The sequence below is a fragment of the Castor canadensis genome, chromosome 15 (assembly GCF_047511655.1).
Source record: "Castor canadensis chromosome 15, mCasCan1.hap1v2, whole genome shotgun sequence".
In the NCBI taxonomy this organism is placed as follows: domain Eukaryota; kingdom Metazoa; phylum Chordata; class Mammalia; order Rodentia; family Castoridae; genus Castor; species Castor canadensis.
The window spans coordinates 18156784-18176677 of NC_133400.1; the positions used below are offsets into that span (position 1 = coordinate 18156784).

The window sequence follows — 19894 nt, forward strand, 5'->3', positions numbered from 1 at the left end:
AATAGGTTGCAGTGACCAAGGCCTGGAGGGACCTGAGGGTCTAGGAATTGCAAGGGCAAGGGATGATACTACCACAAAGAACACAACCATTGTTCCATACTGTCCCCCAGCATCCCCTTGTTCCACCTGGCACCCTCAGGTTAGGAAGAAAGAAACCATACTTTACAAACACCTTTTTATTGCAGACATTTCAGGCACAGGTACATGGTAGAAGCTGTATTGCAGCTTTTATACAGGGTGGTTTAAGAGGCAGCAGACATCTACCTCTCCCCTACCCCCCACATACACAGCAGCATAAGATCAGTCCCACTGAGATCTCCAGAGAATGCTGTCCTTCAAACAACACACTATCCAGCCCTGTGCCCAGTGTAGCCAGGCAAACTACGGAGTCTGAGGAAATCCTTACCCTACCCCATAGTGGGGACAAGGTGTCCCCTTTACAAGTGTACCTGAACCAGGGTGCCCTCACCCATTCTAAGTCCCCTAACAACATCAGCCCAAGTCCTGGGTTTGGTTTTACCCTGCAGTTGCTACCAGCTTTAATTTACACCATCCAGAGAATTCAATGAGGAGCCAGATTTATAGTGGGCAAAGCCTGTGCCCAAAACTGAGGAGCAGAAACTGTCCTAATGATTAACATTTTCTGGAACTTGATGATAGTGTAGGGTGTGTGTGTGTGTTGAGGAAGGGAATAGAAGGCAACCTGGACATGCCCTGCAGAGGTCCGAGGGGTGGGAACTCAAGAGTATGAATCCCTGATACTAAGACTGACTTCTTCTACAGCTCAGAATCTATACTCCAGCCCAGCAGAGCCTGGCTCTGTGGGTAATGATATCCCAAGCAGATGGTACAGGATCTGAGCTGTCTTCTGCTTGGCTTGGGGATAGAACAGGCTCTTCCATCAGTCATGCTGAGACCTCAGCCCAGACAGCTAAAACTGGTAGGCCAGGTTTGCCAATGCTACTACTAGAGCCCTGAACTTACCCAGGACAGAGGCCACAGGAGATGACAGAACTGACTACAGAGGATTCAATGCAAGAGAAGTTTCAGGTCAGACCTGAGCGCTCTGTCCCACCAGGCTCAAGATAAGCAACCTGGGAATGCTGCTTCATCCAGTTTTCTCCTTGCACATATTGCTGAGTTGAGGCAGAGGTGGGAGGGTGAGACATGAGAGAAATAGGACAGGGTAGTTATTGATGCCCAGCCAACTATTAAGCTAATTAAAACAATTTAAACTGTTAAGAAAATTTTTGTGGTTTTATTGTATCATGAGGCATTTGAAACATCTGAACAAATCAATATCTGGGTGGTGAGGCAGCTGCTTTCTCCTTCACTTCTTTGGGTTACTAGAGCAACTTGTCAGTAGATTAAAAAAAAAAAAAGACAATCTTTTGCATTACTTTAAGTCTTTCCAAGGCATGCGCTGGTACAACACAAACTTCTCCTGTCAGATGCAACTAGTCTAGTGTCCAAACATCATGCACAACACCTTGGTGGCAGCAGCGCACTGCACCCACTCCCACCTTGGCCCTGCTCATTTGTGTATGATATTTGGAGCATCTGGAGGAGTGTGATAGTATCAGGAAGAGGAGGGAGGAGGAAACAGCATGAGTAAATGGCCACAAGGGGGTCAGCCGAAGTTGTGCAGGGCAAGCCTGAACATGTCATTGGTGCAAACCCAAGCATCATTGATGTTCTTTAATAAGAACATCTGGTGGAATCCCATAATGGGGTCTTCATCAGCCTGCGAAGAGAGAGAAGATAATTCAGTAAAGAATACTGAGGGAATTCATTGGCAATGGAACAAGGCAGAATGTGGAATTTGGGCTAGGTCCTACTGTCTTGGACTAGAACCCCAGTATAGCCAAAGGGTATATGTGAATGTAATTTAATATAATGTGTGAAACGCTGCTGGACATGTTGATGCCAACAGATGGTTGCTTGCATTGCCATATGCACTTAAAAGGTGGAGGGATTTACCAGTTACCTACAGCAGTAGAGCAGAAGACATGACTGCTTCTAAACCCATCCATGTTTCTTGGTACAAGTGATCAAAATTTTAAGAATGGGAGGCATGTCTTGAGTGGTAAGAGTGATTGCCTAGCAAGTCCAAGGCCTTAAGTTCAAACCCCAATACTGCCAAAAAAAAACTCCTTAAAAAATAAAAGAATCCTGTAGTACTTTCCATTTAACTTACAGTATCAAAACACTGCAATCATTCTTACTGTTTGCTAATGCCAGTCAGTCAAATCAGGACAAACTACTACTAATACTAACTGTGGCCAAATAAGTTATGTAAAGCTCAAAACTGACTAGAGGTATGGCTCAAGAGGCAGAGTTCCTGCTTTGCAAGCACAAAGCCCCAAGTTCAAACCCCAGTCCCACCAAAAAAAAAAAAAAAAAAAAAAAAAAAAACCAGAACAAAAAAACTGACTTCACAAAAAGACCACAGTTCTACAGGGGGAAAAAACCAGCACAATTATCAGGTGATCTATTTCCTGTCACATAATATATAACATTGCAATGGAAAACAAAAGGCAAGAAACTTCCAGCTAAAATGCAGAAAACTAGATGAGACCTAGTTTAGGAGACCAACTAAATAGTACTGTCTCCAGCATCAACTGTTTCTCTGGGAAGTAATGTCAGTAAGAAGGCAAATCAGTTATTTGGGGACTCCAGTTTGGAGTCTCCATCAGGAAGAATCTGAAACCAGGTGGGAAGTGGCACTGCTTTATTACCCCAGACTGAAAGAGGGCACTGGAAAGACTTTCTCAATCCTGAGGGCCAATCTGGGCACAGGCTCTGGGCAGATCATCTTGGTAAGGAAGGATCAACAGGAAAGTTCAGGCCAGACAGCCAAGTCCCATGGGTCCAATGCAGAGACCTAAGAGTACTCTTCCCTCCATGCCCATAAAAATGACTCAGGAAGCCCTGCTCCAGCCTAAAGAGAATTCATGAGTCTATTACTGTGAGCCCTACACGACACATTCCCAGGAGGCTGAGACCTAGCCAAGGGGCAGCCAATTTGTGTGGCTTTGAGAAGAAAGAGAGGCTTTTGGAAACACAATCTGGCTTTAATATGCTAAAGCACAACAGGTTCCTTCAAGAGTTCTTAAGAGTGAAAGGGGCCATAGAAAGGCTTTGAGGATGACAGGTCTTAAAGAAAATCCAAGGAGGCAGGAATTGCAGAAATTTGCTTTGCTTGGTAGATAAGGAACCAGCCTAGATCAGTGGCCAACAAGAGCTCCAGGATGGGACTGCCTCGTAGCACCCAGTTGGCCAGTCTACCTCTACCTTTGAAGGGGCCTGGCATCACAACCTGACCGTGCTCCTATGCCTTACACTTTTTCCGTAAAGGTTCTAGACCAGTGTTCTCCATTAGAACTTTCTGCAAGCACAGTAATGTTCTGTGTCTGCTGTCCAACAGGCAACCGCAAATGACCAATCATGAGCACCTGAAATATGCCTAGTGCAACTGAGTAACTAAATCTTAATTTAATTTTAATGAATATAATTTAAAAATCATAAGGCTGGGGGGTGTAACTCAGTGGTAGAGCATTTGCCTAGCATATGTGAGGCTCTGGGGTCAATATCCAGCACCAAAAAACAAAAACAAAAACAAAAAAACCCTTATGTTGCTAATGGCTACTGTATTGAACTATGCAGCTCTAGACAATCACTTTGTCTGGGTGTCCCATGATAAGAACAGCTTTTCCTGTGGTCAAATTCACAGGGAAATGAGGGGACCAAAACTCTGCTCACCCTGCCCACTCCTCCCTAGCCCTGCAGTAGCAGTACTACCTTGAGTTGGCCCACAACCATGCTGATAATACAGCTATCTGGTGTGGGCTGATGGTCTTGAGCAGTGATGCTATGCTGGATTTTCTGGAACGGAAGGCTCTGCAAGAGAAAGAGTGGGCAGTGGGCTGAGGCCAGAAGGAGTAAGGAAAGAGCTGCCTACATCCCAGCATCAATCCTTACTTACTGACAACTTCTCCACAATGGCAGCTTTTCCCTGGAACTGCTGTCCTTCCCACGTAAGGCATGATGCATCAATCTAAAAGATGAACAGAAAATCCAAGGTCAGGGCCTCAGCACAACGGACTATCCCTAAGGTCCTAAAACAATCCTGAAAAGAGTGTTGCTTGGGGAAATGAGTTCATGCTTCAGTTTCTCTGTCCGTAAATAGGGGAACTAAGAGTAGCCCCCAAACTCTACATTAGCAACAACTTTTTAAATTACACCATATTTGGTTCAAGGCCTCTAAACAACTATTTAACGAAATACACTTATTAAGCTCATTTCTCATTTTTCTTCAAGAACCCATGATTCCTGATATGCATGTGCCTCAGGAGAGACATACATGGCCAAGAGTCAGACAAAAGCTGCATGGTAGCAGTAAGCCTAAGTTCCAACAATGTCATTAGAAACAAGTTGGAAAAAAATCCCATATTCACTATAACCTCCAGGGCTGTGGCTGAGTTCCACTCTGTCTTTTCCAGGTAGCCTTCTAGGTAACCATGGGATCTGGGAATCATGGAGGCTCACAAGGCCTCTCAAGGACTAGCTTAGCCCCCCCAAACCCCTCTTCCCAATCTTCCTTTCCACAGCCTTCAGGGGAAGACCTCAAAAAGACCTCTGCTATTTCCAGCTGTGATATTAAGCAAGTTACTTGTTTTTCTGAGTTTTAGTTTCCTAACCTTCAAAGGGGAAATGTACTGAGGATTATGAAATGATATACATCAAGTACTTTTAAGGACCTTGCTAAAATAATTTGTTTCTAGGTCAGGGCTGCCTTAATTATGAGATAATGACCTATAATACCAGCTATAGGAGAAAATTTCAAGTTTGAGGACAGCGTAGGCTATATGTGATAAACCGTTTCAAACAAAAAAATTTAAAAAAAAAGAGAGGACAGAATATGGGAAGGGTGAGGGGTAGAGCTCAGTAGTAGAGCATTTGTCTAATATGCATGAAGCCCTGCAGTACTGGAGGAAAAAAATACCTCCACTCATAATAACAAACAATATCTTTGCTGGATTTGGTCTATCACTGCTAAGATTCCTTTCTTTTGTCCACTATTCTAAACAGACCTTGACATCTTAGAGGCAGACACAGAAGGATTTGCACATAGTCCAGCAAGGCTATGAGGCAATGTCTGGATCACCCCTATCTTGGGCAGAGCAGCTAGGAGTGGCCTCATTAATGGCATTTCTGTGACTGAATCTCATACAAGGTCAAGTATAAGTGTAAAGTATAAATGTAAAGGAGTATCATCATAATAGCAGAAAACAATGCCTGTAGAGAAGGGTTTCTCAAAAAGAGGGCAGTTTTGCTCTCTTGGACTAACTTCATGTTTCCAGTGAGCACTCAGGGGGTTTGGCCCCAAAAGGAGTACTGTAAGACTTAGTCTCTGCCTGGTGTTATCTGATCTGGAACAGAGGCATTCCCAGAACCATGTGCCCTGATAAAGTGCTAGCCAAATGGTATAGCAAGTTCCATGTTCCCTGTCCAGCATAACACTATCCCTACTCTTGTGAAAGATAGAAAGAAATGTGTAGCGCCAGGCACCAGTGGCTCACGCCTGTAATTCTAGCTACTCAAGAGGCAGCAATCAGGAGGATCGCAGTTCAAAATCAGCCCCAGACAAATAGCTCATGAGACCCTATCTTGAAAAAAAACATCACAAAAAAGGGCTGGTGGAGTGACTCAAGGTGTAGTCCCTAAGTTTAAACCCCAGCACCGCAAAAAAAAAAAAAAAAAAAGAAAGACATGTGTGAAACAAATAGTCCCCATCCTGTGGACAACCGGGCACTGGCCCAACATCCAAATTGATCCCCTGGGGTCCTATTCTGGCCCTAGAGCTAAAGACTTACATAAATTGCGCCTAGTTGGGTTCTGTCATTATCAAACAACTGGTAGTAATGTTGAATGAAGCTGGATCCAATCTGCTCCCAAATTGGCTTGTCTCCCATCCTGGAGTATCACCCGGCCTCGCTGAGACCTGCAAGACCAGTGAGACAGAGATGGAAATGTTGGTACCATGGGAGCAGGAGATAGCCAGCCAATGACCCCTGCACTCCTTGCACAGGGATCCCTCTGCTGAGACCTGGAAAAGCTCTAGTGATTAGGTAAGAGACTACTTTCAAGTCAAACCACATTCTGCCCTTTCTTTGAGAAGTTCCAGGTTGGTAAGACAGAGGGGTGCCAGGGTTGTAGAGCACACATGATGGGTATAGAGGGTAGAACCAGGCTAAAAGAAAATCAGAGTAAGCCCTACAATGTTCAATAAGGGTCCTTGAAAGAGCTAAGCATTTGCCCCAGACCATATCTTTTCATTTAATTCTCCACAACATACAAGGCCAGAGTTCCTGCTATCCTCCCCCTTTACACACTAGAAATTACTGATGTCTATGTGTGGAGTGTTTATACTGCAGCCTTTAAGCTCCCAACACTAACTATCCCAGGGCTTTGCTGACAGGAGGAGAAAGGCCCAGTGAGAGTGGGTAGTAAAGAGCTCCTCAAGGCCCCACTTCTGATGACAGCAAGTGACTCCCTTAGTCTACCTTAGTCCTAAAGGAGCAGTTGACATCTCTGAGGCCAGGTGATACCTGACCTGGGGCATTTCTTCATTGATGAAGTTGACCTCTATCCACTTCAAAGCTGGGGACATGAATTTAGAGGATCACAGTAGGGTTGGGGGTGTGGCTCAGTGGTAGAGTTCATTCCTATCAAGTGCAAAACCCTGAGTTCAACCAGCCAATAACAACCCCCCCCCCCGCCAAAAAAAGGAACCTAGCCCTAGAAGATCAGAGTAATAAATAAGGGGTATAAAAAAAAGAAATAAATGAAGGCTGTGAGGGAGAAATATTCCTTTGAATCCTTCCAACTCAGCACTGCTTTCATCCACAGGGACTGAGAGGAACCCCTCTCAGTTAGAGACCATGATCCCAAGGACGTTGGATGGAAAGTCCAAGCCCCAGGTAATACAGCTACTATGGCTTTGCTAGGCCCTCTCAAGGGAAGGTTCATATTTTCCTGTAGACCTTATGATTGAAGACCCATGTATTGTTCTGTATCTATCTCTGACTATAGAGGAGCAAACCCTCTGTCCTAATAATAAAACTCTGAGTCAAAGCAGTGAGGAGGTGGGTTTGATCCCAGAAGACAACCATTAGCAGTAGTAGTATCTTAATACAAGTTACTGCCTTTTAGAGCCTCAGTGTCCTCCTCTACAAAATAGGGATGCTAATACTGATGTTAATGATGACATAGATTCACTAAGAGAACCTGGAAAGCCCTTAATATGGTAAGTACTAGCTAGCTCCAGTTCCTGTGACCTCACTCAGGGCCAGAGGAGCCAGTAGGGACAGTGTAAAGGGCCAGTGACAACACAGCCAATCCCTCAGTCTATGACCAACACGCCAGCCAATAAGGGACCAGAAAGCTAAGTCAGCTTTATTTTAGGTCCCTAGAGGTATTGGTACTAAAAATAGAAGCTTAGTGCTCAGATGACCAAAACAAGCGGAGCTTGGAGCCAGTCAAGCCTGTATACAGGAACACAAGGTGTATCCCCGTTCATACTCTGTCAAAGAACAAATCAACAAGTAGGAGAAGCACAGGAGCCACATGTAGTCTCAGCTGCTGTCTTGATCACATTTTTGAGGCAACTATAGCTGTACCCATACATAAACTTGGAGGATCTGAAGCAAAACACAGCTTTCCACACCCATATCTCTGCCCCTTCTATTCTAGCATTCACTTAACACACCCCAACCCCACAGCATCCCCCAAGATGTCTTGCCCAGTCACTGAAAGCTTTGGAGGAAAGCTACAGGAATGATTGACAGCATCTCTGCCTTGCCCTTGACCCATAGCAAGGTTGGGCAGCTCTTAGAGAAGGTCTTTGGAAAAGAACACACCAACCAGAAGAAACAGCACCAACAGATGTCTGAGGACACAAAAACAGTTGAGGGCAGGAAGCTGGGAAGCTATAGAGATGGAGGTGAGGGGAACTAGGGCCAGAAGCCCATTCAAAGACAAGTGCCACCAGGTGGTGGGACAGTGGAACTGGTGAAGTACGGGGGTGGGGGTGGGGGGGTGTCTTTTCCTCCTTTTTCAATATTATTGATCTAATAGTGTAGTAACTTTCTAATACAAAAACTAGCCAAGCGTGATGGCACATGTCATAATCCCAGCCACTCATGAGGCAGAGGCAGAAGGATCGTAAGTCTGAGGAAAAGGTATCGAGACTTTGTCTCAAAAAAAAAAAAAAAAGGCGGGAGATGTAGCTTAAGTGGTAATGTCTGCCTAGCAAGTGTGAAGCCCTGTTCTTTCCCCAGTACCACAGACAAACAAAAATACAACTACCTGACTGAAGTGGTGAAGGGATAAAGAGAAAAAAGAGGCCTCTGGTCTGGTAGGACAAAATATGTTACAGAAAAACTTAGGGGCTCCCAGGAAGTGTAAGAAGGTACTCTCAAAACTATGGGGATGGAAGCCTTTGTTCTAAAGATGCCAAGAACAGCTCTTAAAGCCTGCTCCAAGCCAGTTTGACCTTTGTGTGTTTTATTTCCATGTAGTGATCGCAATACACACCTAGTCAGATTCCACTGTCATCTTGCTTTACAGGTGAGAAAACCGAGGTTCAGCAATGTAGGCAGTCTCACCCCAGGCTCATTCAGCACATTAGAGCTGACATTGGGTCTTCTGGCCAAGACCACGTTTGCTCTCTTTAAACTTTATATGCCTGAGTTCTAAACCACAAAGCTGGCTATGTATCTCTCCTACATCACCCTCACCTTTGGGTTAAAGGTAAAATCTCAAATCTCTGCTAGTGGCCATCAACACTTGTCCTCATTTTGTCAAGTCATTCTCTCCTACCATGGCCCAGTACCACACATACACATACCAGAACTCACCAGGACTTTGGCAAAGGTTAGTCCCCCAGTTAGATATCATCATCTTCCTGGTCAGTTCCTACTTTTCCTCCAATCACCACTCACACTCCAGTTGTCTGGAACTCCTTTCTGGACTCCAATGTCAACCCCATTTACAAACCCCATCAACATACTCAGGCTTTGCTCTTCTGTGAGCACTGTGGCATCGGGCTATAAGAAGTTCCCATATCTTTCTTGCCACATACACACTCCACCTTCCGGCACAGAATATAGCACAGCAAACTATAGGTTTTATAATTTCTGACACTAAACCTCCCACAAAGCTTTCAACTTATGGCTGGGAGGTAGCATTCCTGAGTACCAAAGAAAAAGCAAGTACAGAGCCCTATCCCAGTGCTCTACAGGAGAGGGTTCCAGGCCAGGCTAAGAGGATATTTCCCAGAATAGCCAACAAGCCCTGACCTTATTCCCAAACACATTAACTGTGGAAATAACAACATGAAAAGAAAACAAACTGAGGCAGCCTCATATCATATGAGGCTGACCTTCATCTTGATGGCTTCTGCTACCTTTCCTGAGAGGCCGCTGACTCTTTCACCCCAATAGTCTATTGGCTAACTGAGGTCTGGCTCTTTGAGGAGCTTTCTGTCCACAGGGTGTCAGCCTTTGCTAACTCTTAGGCCTCTGTAGGTACAAAGATGCTCTGAGAATCTCAAAAGCTGTGGCCCTTACCAGGTGCCAGTGGATCATGCCTGTAATCCTAGCTACTCAGGAGGCAGAGATTAGGAGGATTATGATTTGAAGCTAGCGCAGGCAAATAGTTCAAGATAGCCTATCTTGAAAATACCCAACACAAAAAAGGGTTGATGGAGTGGCTCAACCCCTAGTACCACCAGTCAAAAACAAAAACAAAAATAACAAAAAAAAAAAACCCTGGCCCTCTGCCAAGAAATGTGCACAGAGCTAGGAATGCTGCAGCCTTAGGGAGGTTGTTCAGCTACAGACTCCAGGTCAAAAGCCCTCCAGGAAGTACCTCTAGGCAATAGAAAAAAATTCACCTTTATTCTCAAGTTTTAGGTATTTCCAAAGACAAAATTTGAAAAAGCAGTGTTCAGCTGGGAACATCTTTTTCACTAATGCACATTAAGTACCAATGTGCAAAGAGCTTCCAGAAGCGCTGGCAAACACCTATAGTCCCAGCTACTCGGGGGTGCTGAGGCCAGAGAAACACTGGCCAGACTGGGTAACATAGAGAGACCATCATTTCAAAAAAAGCACACACATATACACAAAAATCAAGCAATAAAGAGAAACATGCAAAGAACTTCATGTGCACTTTTTACTAACAACACCCTGTGAGTCAGCACCCAGGACAGGGCTACAAGAATAGCTCAAGCAGTAGACAGAGCGCTTGCTCAGAAAGCAAGAAGCCCTGAGTTCAAAACTCATACCTTCTCCCAAAAGAAAAACACCCATGTCAAAGATGAGCAAAATCGCATCATGAGGTTCGCCAACTCAGCAGTTGATAAATGGGAAAATTGAACTGGCCAGGTTTAATGGACTCCAGAGCTAGGACTCCTGGTGACCTGAGCCTGGAGATAAAAATGAACATATCAGCCAGGCAACCGAGGCTCATGCCTGTAATCATAGCTACTCAGGAGGCAGAGATCAGGAGGATCGCGGTTCAAAGCCAGCCTGGGCAAATAGTTCTCCAGACCCTATCTCAAAAACCCCATCACAAAAAAGGCTGGCGGAATGGCTCAAGGTGTAGGCCAAACACCAGGACCCAGAAAAAAAACACATTACACATGAATGAGACAGTGGCTTCAGGGCATGAAGGCCTGACCTGAGCTTGACTTTCCCACATTGAGAAACAAGACTTCCACATTAAGGGCTGAGTGTGGCTCAGTGGTAAAGCCTAGCATACATGAGACCCTGGGTTTTATCACCAGCACTACCCACCCCTACAAAAAAAAAAAAGAGTTCCAAATCAAACCCATGAGTCCAAACACTTTTTTTTGGTGTGTAGTACAGACTGTACCTGAACTCACTATGTAGCTCACAAACTTGTGATCTTCCTGCCTTAGCCTCCTGCGTGCTGGAATTATAGACATGTACAACCAAACCCAGCTTGAAACATTAATAAAGGATGATTTAATTTTCCCAAACTTTCAAAGTCCCACCCTGTTCTACCATCTTAACGAAGCAGAGATAGATGCTGGCCTGGGCAGGGATGGAAGATTGATGGGGAAGACAATATTACTAATTTCAGACTGGCAAAGAGATGACCACATGCTTGAGGGCCCATTACCAAGGCTGGTGGGGAATGCCAAGCCCATAGTAGAGCCCTTGAAATCAGGCACCAGTCATGGTCCTCATACCCACTGTCTGCCAGGCCCCAAACATAGTTCTACAGCAGACAGTCTGGGAAGCCTGATAGCCAACCTGGCTTAAGCCCCTCAGGCCCAGGGCCAGAGCACAGGAAATGTAAAGGAAAGGGAAGGGCCAAGCAGCAATCCAAGACAGGAAAGTCAGCAAGATGTCTGTCCTTCAGGAAAAAAAATGGCCTCTTTGTTGTCATAGTCTGAGGAATGGTGTTGTGTATTCAATCCCATAGTCCTGCAAGGATTCCTCATGTATTTGGAATGAAATCTCAACTACTCATCTTGACTTCAAGGTCCTGAATAACCTGGCCCTCCTGGCTGTTCAATCTCGTCTCTTTCACAGCCACACTGGACATTTTCCTTTTTCTGGAACTACTTAGCCTGTTCTCACATGAGGAGAGTTTTGCAACTGTTCCTTCTTCTACCTAGACCACTATTCCAACTAGACACCTGGCTCCTTGACACCTATGTCAATTCTAATGTCATTTCCTCACTTACACCTTTCTTGACTACCCAATCTAAGGTAGCTGTCCAGTTACTCATTTTACCTACTTTATTGTCTCCTCAGCTCTCATCACCAGGTGAGATCATCACCACACTTATATATTTGTTTGTGGTCTGTTTCCCTAAGCAGGGAGACAGGCACCTGTTTCCATTGGTGCCTGGACCTACCCAATAACTTTTTGTTGATGAAGCACACGAATGAGGCCAGCCCTTCTTCTCTGCAGGAGGAGTCAGTTGTGGGCAACCCTATTCAATTTAAGTGGCCCAGTGACCCACTTCCCCTCCACCCATACCTTCTGACTAAGTTGCCAGGAAACAATCCTTTGTCATCCACCCAGGTGTCCATCTATGGCATGTGGCAAGGGGGCTTAGCCCCAACCCTCTCTCTCACTCCCCAGGTCCTGGTCACCAGAGGTGCAGCTGTGGCGAATACCGGGCACAGTTACAGGAAAACCTGGCCTCTAGCTTGTTCCATCCCTCCCTTGTGATACGACCCTCTGACCGTGTCTCCTCACCAGTAATTGTGGGCATGTTAAGGGGAAACCAACTGAGGGTCTAAAGCAAGACCCAAAACTGTGAGGAGCTATCACCAGTTACTAAGTTAATTATTAGACCAACATTCGGAAAACAGTGGACACCTCAGCCTCCTATAGGGAGGCCATACTTGATCCACTAACAGTAACTGCCCTGCCCAACTGCCTCAAGTCTGGAGAGCTGTATGGTGCCCAGGACAGAACTCTTTCCTAGGGCTGATACCTGAGGTTCACATACTTTAGCACCATACCAGACTTTTCCCCATCCCGTCCTGGAGGCAGGCCTCCAGAGCCACGGGGCTACCCTAACTGACCCAGAAGCTGAATCCTGATACCTGCATTCTGGTCTCTACTCTGCACTTGCTTCCTCAGTAATCTCCCCTTCCCAGGTGGCTCACAAGACCTCTGGGGTGCCAGTCTTTCTAAACAGCTCTCACCTGTGAAGTAAGCCTCAAGCCATTAGCATGCTGGTTCAAGTCACAGAGACTTGGCTCTTCAAGTGGGGCCTCAGGCCCCTAAGTGACCACTTCTATGGCCCACCACCACCATGCCTGGCTGACACTGTTGTGACACCCTGAGATAGAGAAGAGCAGGGGCACAAACGGATGCACAGAGTCCACAGAGAATGCAGGGAATGCCTTCTGGCTCAAACACTTCTCTATGTCTTCTCACTTGAGTCTCAAAATGAGCCCTGCCAAGCACTGGAATATCTATAGATATCAAGACTAGAATGCCTGAGAGCCAATGTAGAGTAACAGAAAGCAGATAGGTGGCAAAATCCGATGATGTAGGAACAGAGCCTGGCCTCTGAAATCAGCAAGCTCCATGTACCTGAGGATGGGAAATATCTGCACACACGTTCAGCAGATCAACTAAGAACTTGCATTTTCCTGGGCCTGAAATGAACTGCAGGTGGAATGGCTCCACACAGACATCCTTCCAGGTTTTTCAGTTTCTACCCAGTGACTCAGTGGCTCTGGATGGAGTATCTGAGCCTTTAAAAAACAAACATTCCAGGGCTGGAAGAGTGGTTCAAATGGTTGAGTGTCTGCCTAACAGTTGTGAAGCAAATTCTAATTTGCAGCGGAGTTCAAACTCCAGTATCACAAAAAGCCAGTAGTCAGAGGTTCAGAGGTTCACGCTTGTAACCCTAGCTACTTGGGAGGCTAAAATTGGGTGGATGGTGGTTCAAGGCAGCCCAGGTAAACACTTTCCTGAGACCCCCATCTCCAAAAATAACCAGAACAAAATGGACAATGGACTGGAGGCATGGCCTACCAAGTTAAGAAACAAACATTCCAGAATTCCTCCATTTTACTGAAGATACTAAGGCAAACGGCCCTCAGTTCCTAGGAACCCCAGACATACCTGGGGATTCTCCATCTTTATGGTAGCCTTGTCTCTAGCCTGGGACCTTAAGGAGTCGGCACACAGAAGGCACAAATAAGGACTAAGGCCAGATGCCAGTAGCTCATACCTGTAATCCTAGTTACTCAGGAGGCAGAGATCAGGAGGATAATGATTTGAAGCCAGCAAGGGCAAATAGTTCAAGAGACCCTATCTTAAAAGAAACCCATCACAAAAAAGGGCTGGTGGAGTAGCACAAGGTGTAGTCCCTGAGTTCAAATCCCAGTACTACAAACAAACAAAAAACAAATAAGGAGTAAGGCCCAGGAAAGTGAAAGGAAGTTCTCAGCCATAGATCTGGTTGCAATAAGTAGGTCCACCCTTGGTCCTTGTGTTCTCCTTCCCTGCTACTAAGACACTTCCCTAACCACAGCCAGACCTAAGCAACGCATTCCTCCCAGGAGAACACACTCTAGCTGATAAAATGAGAAAAGGGAGATGATACTGACCAGAACAAATCACTCATTCTAGGGAAGTCACTTCAGGGATAAACCACACACTGCTGCCCCCCACAGGGTAGTACTCAAGAATTCTTGCCACATATGGTCAAAGAAAGAGAATCACAGAATCTCAAAGCTGGGAGGGAATAGTCAACTCAAATTAAAAAGCAGACAAAAATATCCTCCTCAAATGGCCCATCTGAAAAATTAACAAAACAAAAAGCCTAACACAAGGTTCTCTCAACACCAGCCCAAAGAAATTCTGTGGGAGGGGGTGGAGGCAGGGGGGAGAAATGACCAAAGCATTGTATGCACATATGAATAATTAAAAAAAAAAAAAAAAAGAAAGAAATTCTGTTCAACACTTTTTTTTTTTGGCCTGTACTGGAGTTTGAACTCAGGGCCTCACTCTTGCTAGACAGGCGGTCTACCACTTGAGCCACTCCACCAGCCCTTTTTTGTGTTGAGTATTTTTGAGACAGGGCTTTGCAAAATAATCTCCAGGCTTTCAGCCTGGATCCTCCTGAGTAGCTAGGATTACAGGAGTGAGCCACTGGTACACGACTCAGCTCAAATTCCAATGTCCACCTTGTAGAGAATTTTTTGGATCCACTCCCCTTACCCTAAAAGGACTAGTCCTCTGTCCTGGAGGATTAGGTGAGGATGGGCTGAACTGGATTCTAAAACAAGCAGTATTGGCGTTTCTACTGGATTCTGTCCTCATTCCTTAACACCTAGGCAATGGCCTGTTGAAAGCACACCCAAGGAGCTTCCATGATCAAATCTGCTGAAACTTTTACCTCTGAGAGGCCTCCTGTATCATTTACCCTGTGAAAATGTACTGGTTACCACTGTAAGAACAACTACTTGGCATTTGGATCATAGTGACCATGAAAGAGTCTCGGGGAAAGAGAAGCAATATAAGAGACTGAGAGGCCTCAGAAAATGCTAGTGAGAGTCCCGGGCACAGTGCTAATGCCCAGCAAAGACCAAGAAGGAGTAAGCTGCAGAAGCCCATAGCTAACAACTGTAGTACTTTGGGGTGCCTCAATCAAGGGGCCCCAGGCCTTTCTGGGTTCATAATCCGTGGTATACCTCCCTCTGTGTTTCTGCCAGTCACTGGAGAGGAAGGTAGGCCCTCTAAAAGTCCTTCCTCTATGAAGACCTCGGTTCAAACGCCAGTACTGCAAAAAAGGAAGAAAAAGTCTTTTCTCTACATTTTTCTAATCATTCAAAAGCTCCATCCTCTGGCATAGTTTTTTTTTTTCCTGAGGTGCTGGGGTTTAAACTTAGGGCCTACACCTCGAGCCACTCTACCAGCCCCATTTTGTAAAAGGTTTTTGATTTTGTTTTTCTTTTTTTTAAGGGTTTTTTCGAGATAGGGTCTCACAAACTATTTGCCCAGGCTGGCTTCAAAGAGATCCTCCTGATCTCTGCCTCTTGAGTAGCTAGGATTATAGGTGTGGAGCCACCAGAGCCCAGCTACCAGCACAGTATTAAGAGCCCCTGCTGGTCCCTTCAACTAAGCGCTCAGCAACATTATTACCTATCACCCCAATACTGAGACCTCCTTTCCCCAGTGTGAGGGGCTGGATAACATTCACTTTTCTTCCCAGAACCAGAAACAGAGAGGACCAAAGAATGTTTGCTTAAAAAAAAAAAAAAAAAATCTGACCACTTAAGAAAAAACAAAATGAAAAAACCCTACCATTGGCAAGAATGGGGAAAATAATAATTTCAAACAAGATACTAGTACCTTGGTAAGTTAGGAGTTCTTAGGTTGTTTTGCTTTTCGATATGGGGGTTTTGCTATGTAGCCTAGACTTGGCTTCAAACCCAAACAATCCTGCCTCAGTCTCCTCCAAAGTGCTGGAATTATAGATGTGAACCACTACACTGAGGATTTTGATACAAGGTACCTTCTAGTTTTAAGTTTGAAAATTATGTCTTCAATCATTCACCCTATCTCAAAGTACCAACTGGAAAGAAATCAGAATAAAGCAAGATGTAGCTCAGAGAAACATGGGCGTCTAGTTATTAAAGGACCAAATTTTTAACTGAATAAAAAGCTGGCTACTCTAGCCACCCTGACACCCTGCCCCTTGCTTGTGAAGTCATATCCTGCCAGTTAGGTCCTACTTCCCAAGTCAGCCCTACATAATATAGAGAGTACAGACAAATTCTAGAGAACATCAGAGTTCTCTTATCTCTGAGAACTAGGTGGCCTGCCAAGTCCAGAAGAATCAAGGACTTATCAGGGTCAGGATGCCTAGCAATGGCTCACATCAGACAAAAAAATTTTAGGGAACTTCTAAAGGAATTGGAACAAGAGGGAGGGACCTGAATTTCTCCTGTACCTGGGTAACCTTGGAGAAGGAACAGTACCTTTTTGACCCTGAAGGTACTGGTGTATATGTAGCTCAGTGGTACCGCACTTGCCTAACATGCATGAGTCCCTGGGTTCAATCCCCAGCACTGCAAAAATAAAAAGGAAAAAGAAAAATAGGGGCTGGTGGAGTGGCTCAAGTGGTAAGAGCGCCTGCCTAGCAAGTGTGAGGCCCTGAGTTCAAACACCAGTACCAACCATTAAAAAAAAAAAAAAAAAAAGAAAGAAAGAAAAGAAAAAGAAATCAAGCCATCCAGAGCCCAGGAATATACAAACTAATCCATACCCATAAGCCTAGCTCACCTGAAACCTGTGCTCTAGAAAGTACCAATCAAGACAATCTAGAAGGGGGTCTTGAAATAATTTGTTTTTGGAATCTGTAAGATTCCACCTCGTTGACCCTATGTGTTCTGTGGGTAGTCCCTCCTTGCCCCAACTCTACTGATGAGTCTGCTGAATGAATCCGACTTCCATCTGCTCATGGGCCAAGATGTGGACTAGAAAAGTTGAGTCCAGAGAAAGTAGGCATGATGAGATTTGTGCAGCATCCTTCCTTTGTCTGTTCTCTTTAACCAGGCAGAATGACTAGGCAGAATAATTCAACTGCAGGAAAACACCAAAAAAAACCCATTATCTGGGCAAATATTCAATGGTGGGGGGGGGGAGGCCCAGGGGCAGTGGCTTTCTACATCATGGCCCTAAATCAGTCCTCCTAAGAGATCTGGAATTCTCTTAGGAAGCTTGAGGCCAGGTTTACAGAGACTGTGTTACTTTTTTAGTCTTTACAAGAACTATGACTCAAAAGCCACCATTGGTCAGAGAGATCAAAAGCTTGACAAGAAATGCTCCCCCAAGTCCCAGGACTTGTCCCTTAATCATCTCTCAAATAGATGTGCCATTTTAAGGCCTTGCTTAATACTTTCTAGTCAGATACAAGCCTTCCAGAACCCAACAGGATCCATAGTACCATTATTAAGAACAATTTTCCAAAGCCGAACCAACTTCCTGTCTGTTCACAGGAAGCAGGCAAGTAAGGGGAAGCCTCGCTTTCTGCAGCTTCCAACTACAGTTCTGCCACCCAGGCTGCAGAAAGGCCCCCACAAGATCTAAACCTGAGTCCTACCACTCAAATGTGCCCCATCCCCAAGGTCCTTTCCATCTTGGCCTCTGGTATAACACAAGGCTCAAGAACCTCAGGCCTAGCAGGGCACACACCTGTAATCCTAGCTACTCAAGAGGCAGAGATCAGGAGGATCACTGTTCAAACCCAGCCCAGGCAAATAGTTTGAGAGACCCTATCTCGAAAAAACCCCTCACAAAGAAGGGCTGGTGGAGTGGCTCAAGGTGTAGGCCCTGAGTTCAAGCCCCAGTACTGCAAAAAAAAAAAAGAACTCAGGCCTGGATATTCTACTTCCCCTTGCATTAAACCCCATCTTATTCTATTCTTAAGGAGTCATCCTCTCCTACCCGGGCAATTCAATGCTAGCTCTGGGAGGTTCTGTTGTTAGGACTGGGCTGTACTTGAAAGATCTAACAAAAGCCTTGGAGGCTCACACATCCAACCTCATCTCTTTGACATCCTTCTTCCACTAACAGAGCCGACCAACTTACCTATAGCTGGGACCTGGTCACTGATAGGTAAGGGTGGAAGCTAGGCCTACCGGCCTGGAGCTGCCTTATCACATCAGGTCCCTATCTTCCAACATTGGCCAGAGTAAAGTCCCACGTGTAATCCCCTCCCGCCTCAGTCTTTCCCTGGCCCTATCCTCCACGTAGGTGAACCCAGCCTAAGTTCCACGAGGGAGAGGTAGGTTTCATGCACTTCCAACAGGGAGCCAAGCTAAGATGCGTTCTATTACTGGGCTACGGTCGGAAACCGGGTGAGGACCACAAGCCTCGGCTGCAACAGGCAGGCACCCTTACCCATGCAAGCTCTGGAACGAGCCAGTGGCGCTGCCCATCCCCGGATCTTCGCCAGCCGGTGACAGAACGTGGGGTTGGGGTCTGCCCGCTAGCCTGTCAGCAAAGCTTGCAAGATTTGAGCAGACCGAGCCAGGCCAGACGGGGCGGGGCCCGAGAGACCCATCCGGATTGTCCCGACCAAAGAAAAAGGCCTGGTCACAGCGCAGGCCGGCGCCCTAGCCATGGCACAGCTCGACCCGGATTAGCGTCTGTCTAGCTCTCAGAGCTCCCCCACGGCCGCTGCTTCAGAGGACCGGCGGGAGGCGGAGCCGCGCGCGACACATGGCCTGGGCCCCGCGCGGCTTCGGGCCGCCAGGGGGGTGAGGAGGGGAGGGGCCTCCTGGGGACTCTCAGCAGAAGCTCCGGGCGGCCCAGAGCGCGGTTCCTGCGGCCCAGCCCCCGCCCCGGCGCTCTGGCCCCAACACTCACCCGAGGGGCTGGTACGATGGCGGCAGCAGCGGCGGCAACCCAGCGCGGTCTGCGACCGACTGTCCCTTCCCCCCTGCCTTCCTTAGCTCGCCTCGCTGCACTCTGGGAAACGGAGTCCCGCCGCTCTTCTTTCTGGCACTAGCGCGCTAGGACAAAACTACAGCTCCCGAAATGCTATGCGCAGAGGCCCGAACACGGCCCGCAGCGCGGGAGGAGAGGCTAGGCCAGTGAGGGAGGCTGCCGGGGCGAGCCCCTGAGAATTGTGGTCTAGCGGAAACCTCTGGAACTCAGAGTTGGCGCCAGGGAAGGGTCAGGGCTCTGTTGTCGCCCGGTCCCAGCTGGCCTGGCCCCGCCCAGGTTGTGTAGCCGACTGTAGCTGTCCCCGCCTCCAGGGGAGCCTGGCCTGGCCCAGAGCTAGCGCAGCCGCCCCTTCTAGGGCCCCTAGGCTGTGTGCGATGGCGAAGTCACCACCCTTTTGAGGCTGCTAGTTCGGCTCTCCGTGTGGCCTTAGCCAGCCAGGGTGGAACCCCACCGCATCTGCTGTCCCAATATTCGGGAACCCCCGGCTGGGGCTAGTCGAACCCTAAGCTGGTTTCAAGCAAACTTGGCTTTTCTCAGGCCAGAGACTCATATGCCCCTCAGGTGGGTTTGACTGGAAAGGTTATTCTCGCTTGGATTTCCAGAGTTATTTTCAGAACATTCTAAGATTTTTTATTTTTTCAGCAGACAGGGCAGCTATGAGTTTAGTTTTTATTAAAATAAAACTGGCTCACCCAAAGTTTCCCCCTCATTGAAGTGACCACATTGTAAATAATTCTTGCTCTTCACTTTCAATGCCTTTTCCATGGTAACACACATTTAAAGGAAGGCCTGTCTCTAGGTCAGGCCTATGCTGGGCAAATGAATCTGCAACTAAAGTAGAGACCACAGGAAAGGAAAATGGCTCCAA

General features: G+C 46.5%; 1 protein-coding gene across 2 annotated transcripts; it reads right to left on the bottom strand.

Annotated features, from left to right (window-relative positions):
• Positions 1-158: 158 nt before the first annotated feature.
• On the bottom strand, positions 159-19098 carry Nutf2 (nuclear transport factor 2). Of its 2 annotated transcripts, none has more exons than XM_020171123.2 (5): positions 18946-19098; positions 5877-6004; positions 3986-4057; positions 3802-3900; positions 159-1744 (listed from the first exon to the last, which is right to left on the bottom strand). In XM_020171123.2, exons 2-5 carry the CDS (start codon positions 5973-5975, stop codon positions 1631-1633), a joined length of 384 nt encoding a protein of 127 aa, XP_020026712.1. In that variant the 5' UTR covers positions 5976-6004; positions 18946-19098; the 3' UTR covers positions 159-1630. The 2 variants fall into 2 exon arrangements, with proteins under 2 accessions (XP_020026712.1, XP_020026711.2); XM_020171122.2 differs by lacking the exon at positions 18946-19098 and adding an exon at positions 18478-18633.
• Between the last annotated feature and the right edge of the window lie 796 nt (positions 19099-19894).

Coding starts and splice junctions, on each gene's coding strand:
- Nutf2 (XM_020171123.2), bottom strand. CDS start 5,975: ATGGGAGACAAGCCAATTTGGGAGCAGATTGGATCCAGCTTCATTCAA. Junction 4,058..5,876: donor CCCAACTAGGCGCAATTTAT/GTAAGTCTTTAG, acceptor TTCATCTTTTAG/ATTGATGCATCATGCCTTAC. Junction 3,901..3,985: donor CCATTGTGGAGAAGTTGTCA/GTAAGTAAGGAT, acceptor TTTCTCTTGCAG/AGCCTTCCGTTCCAGAAAAT.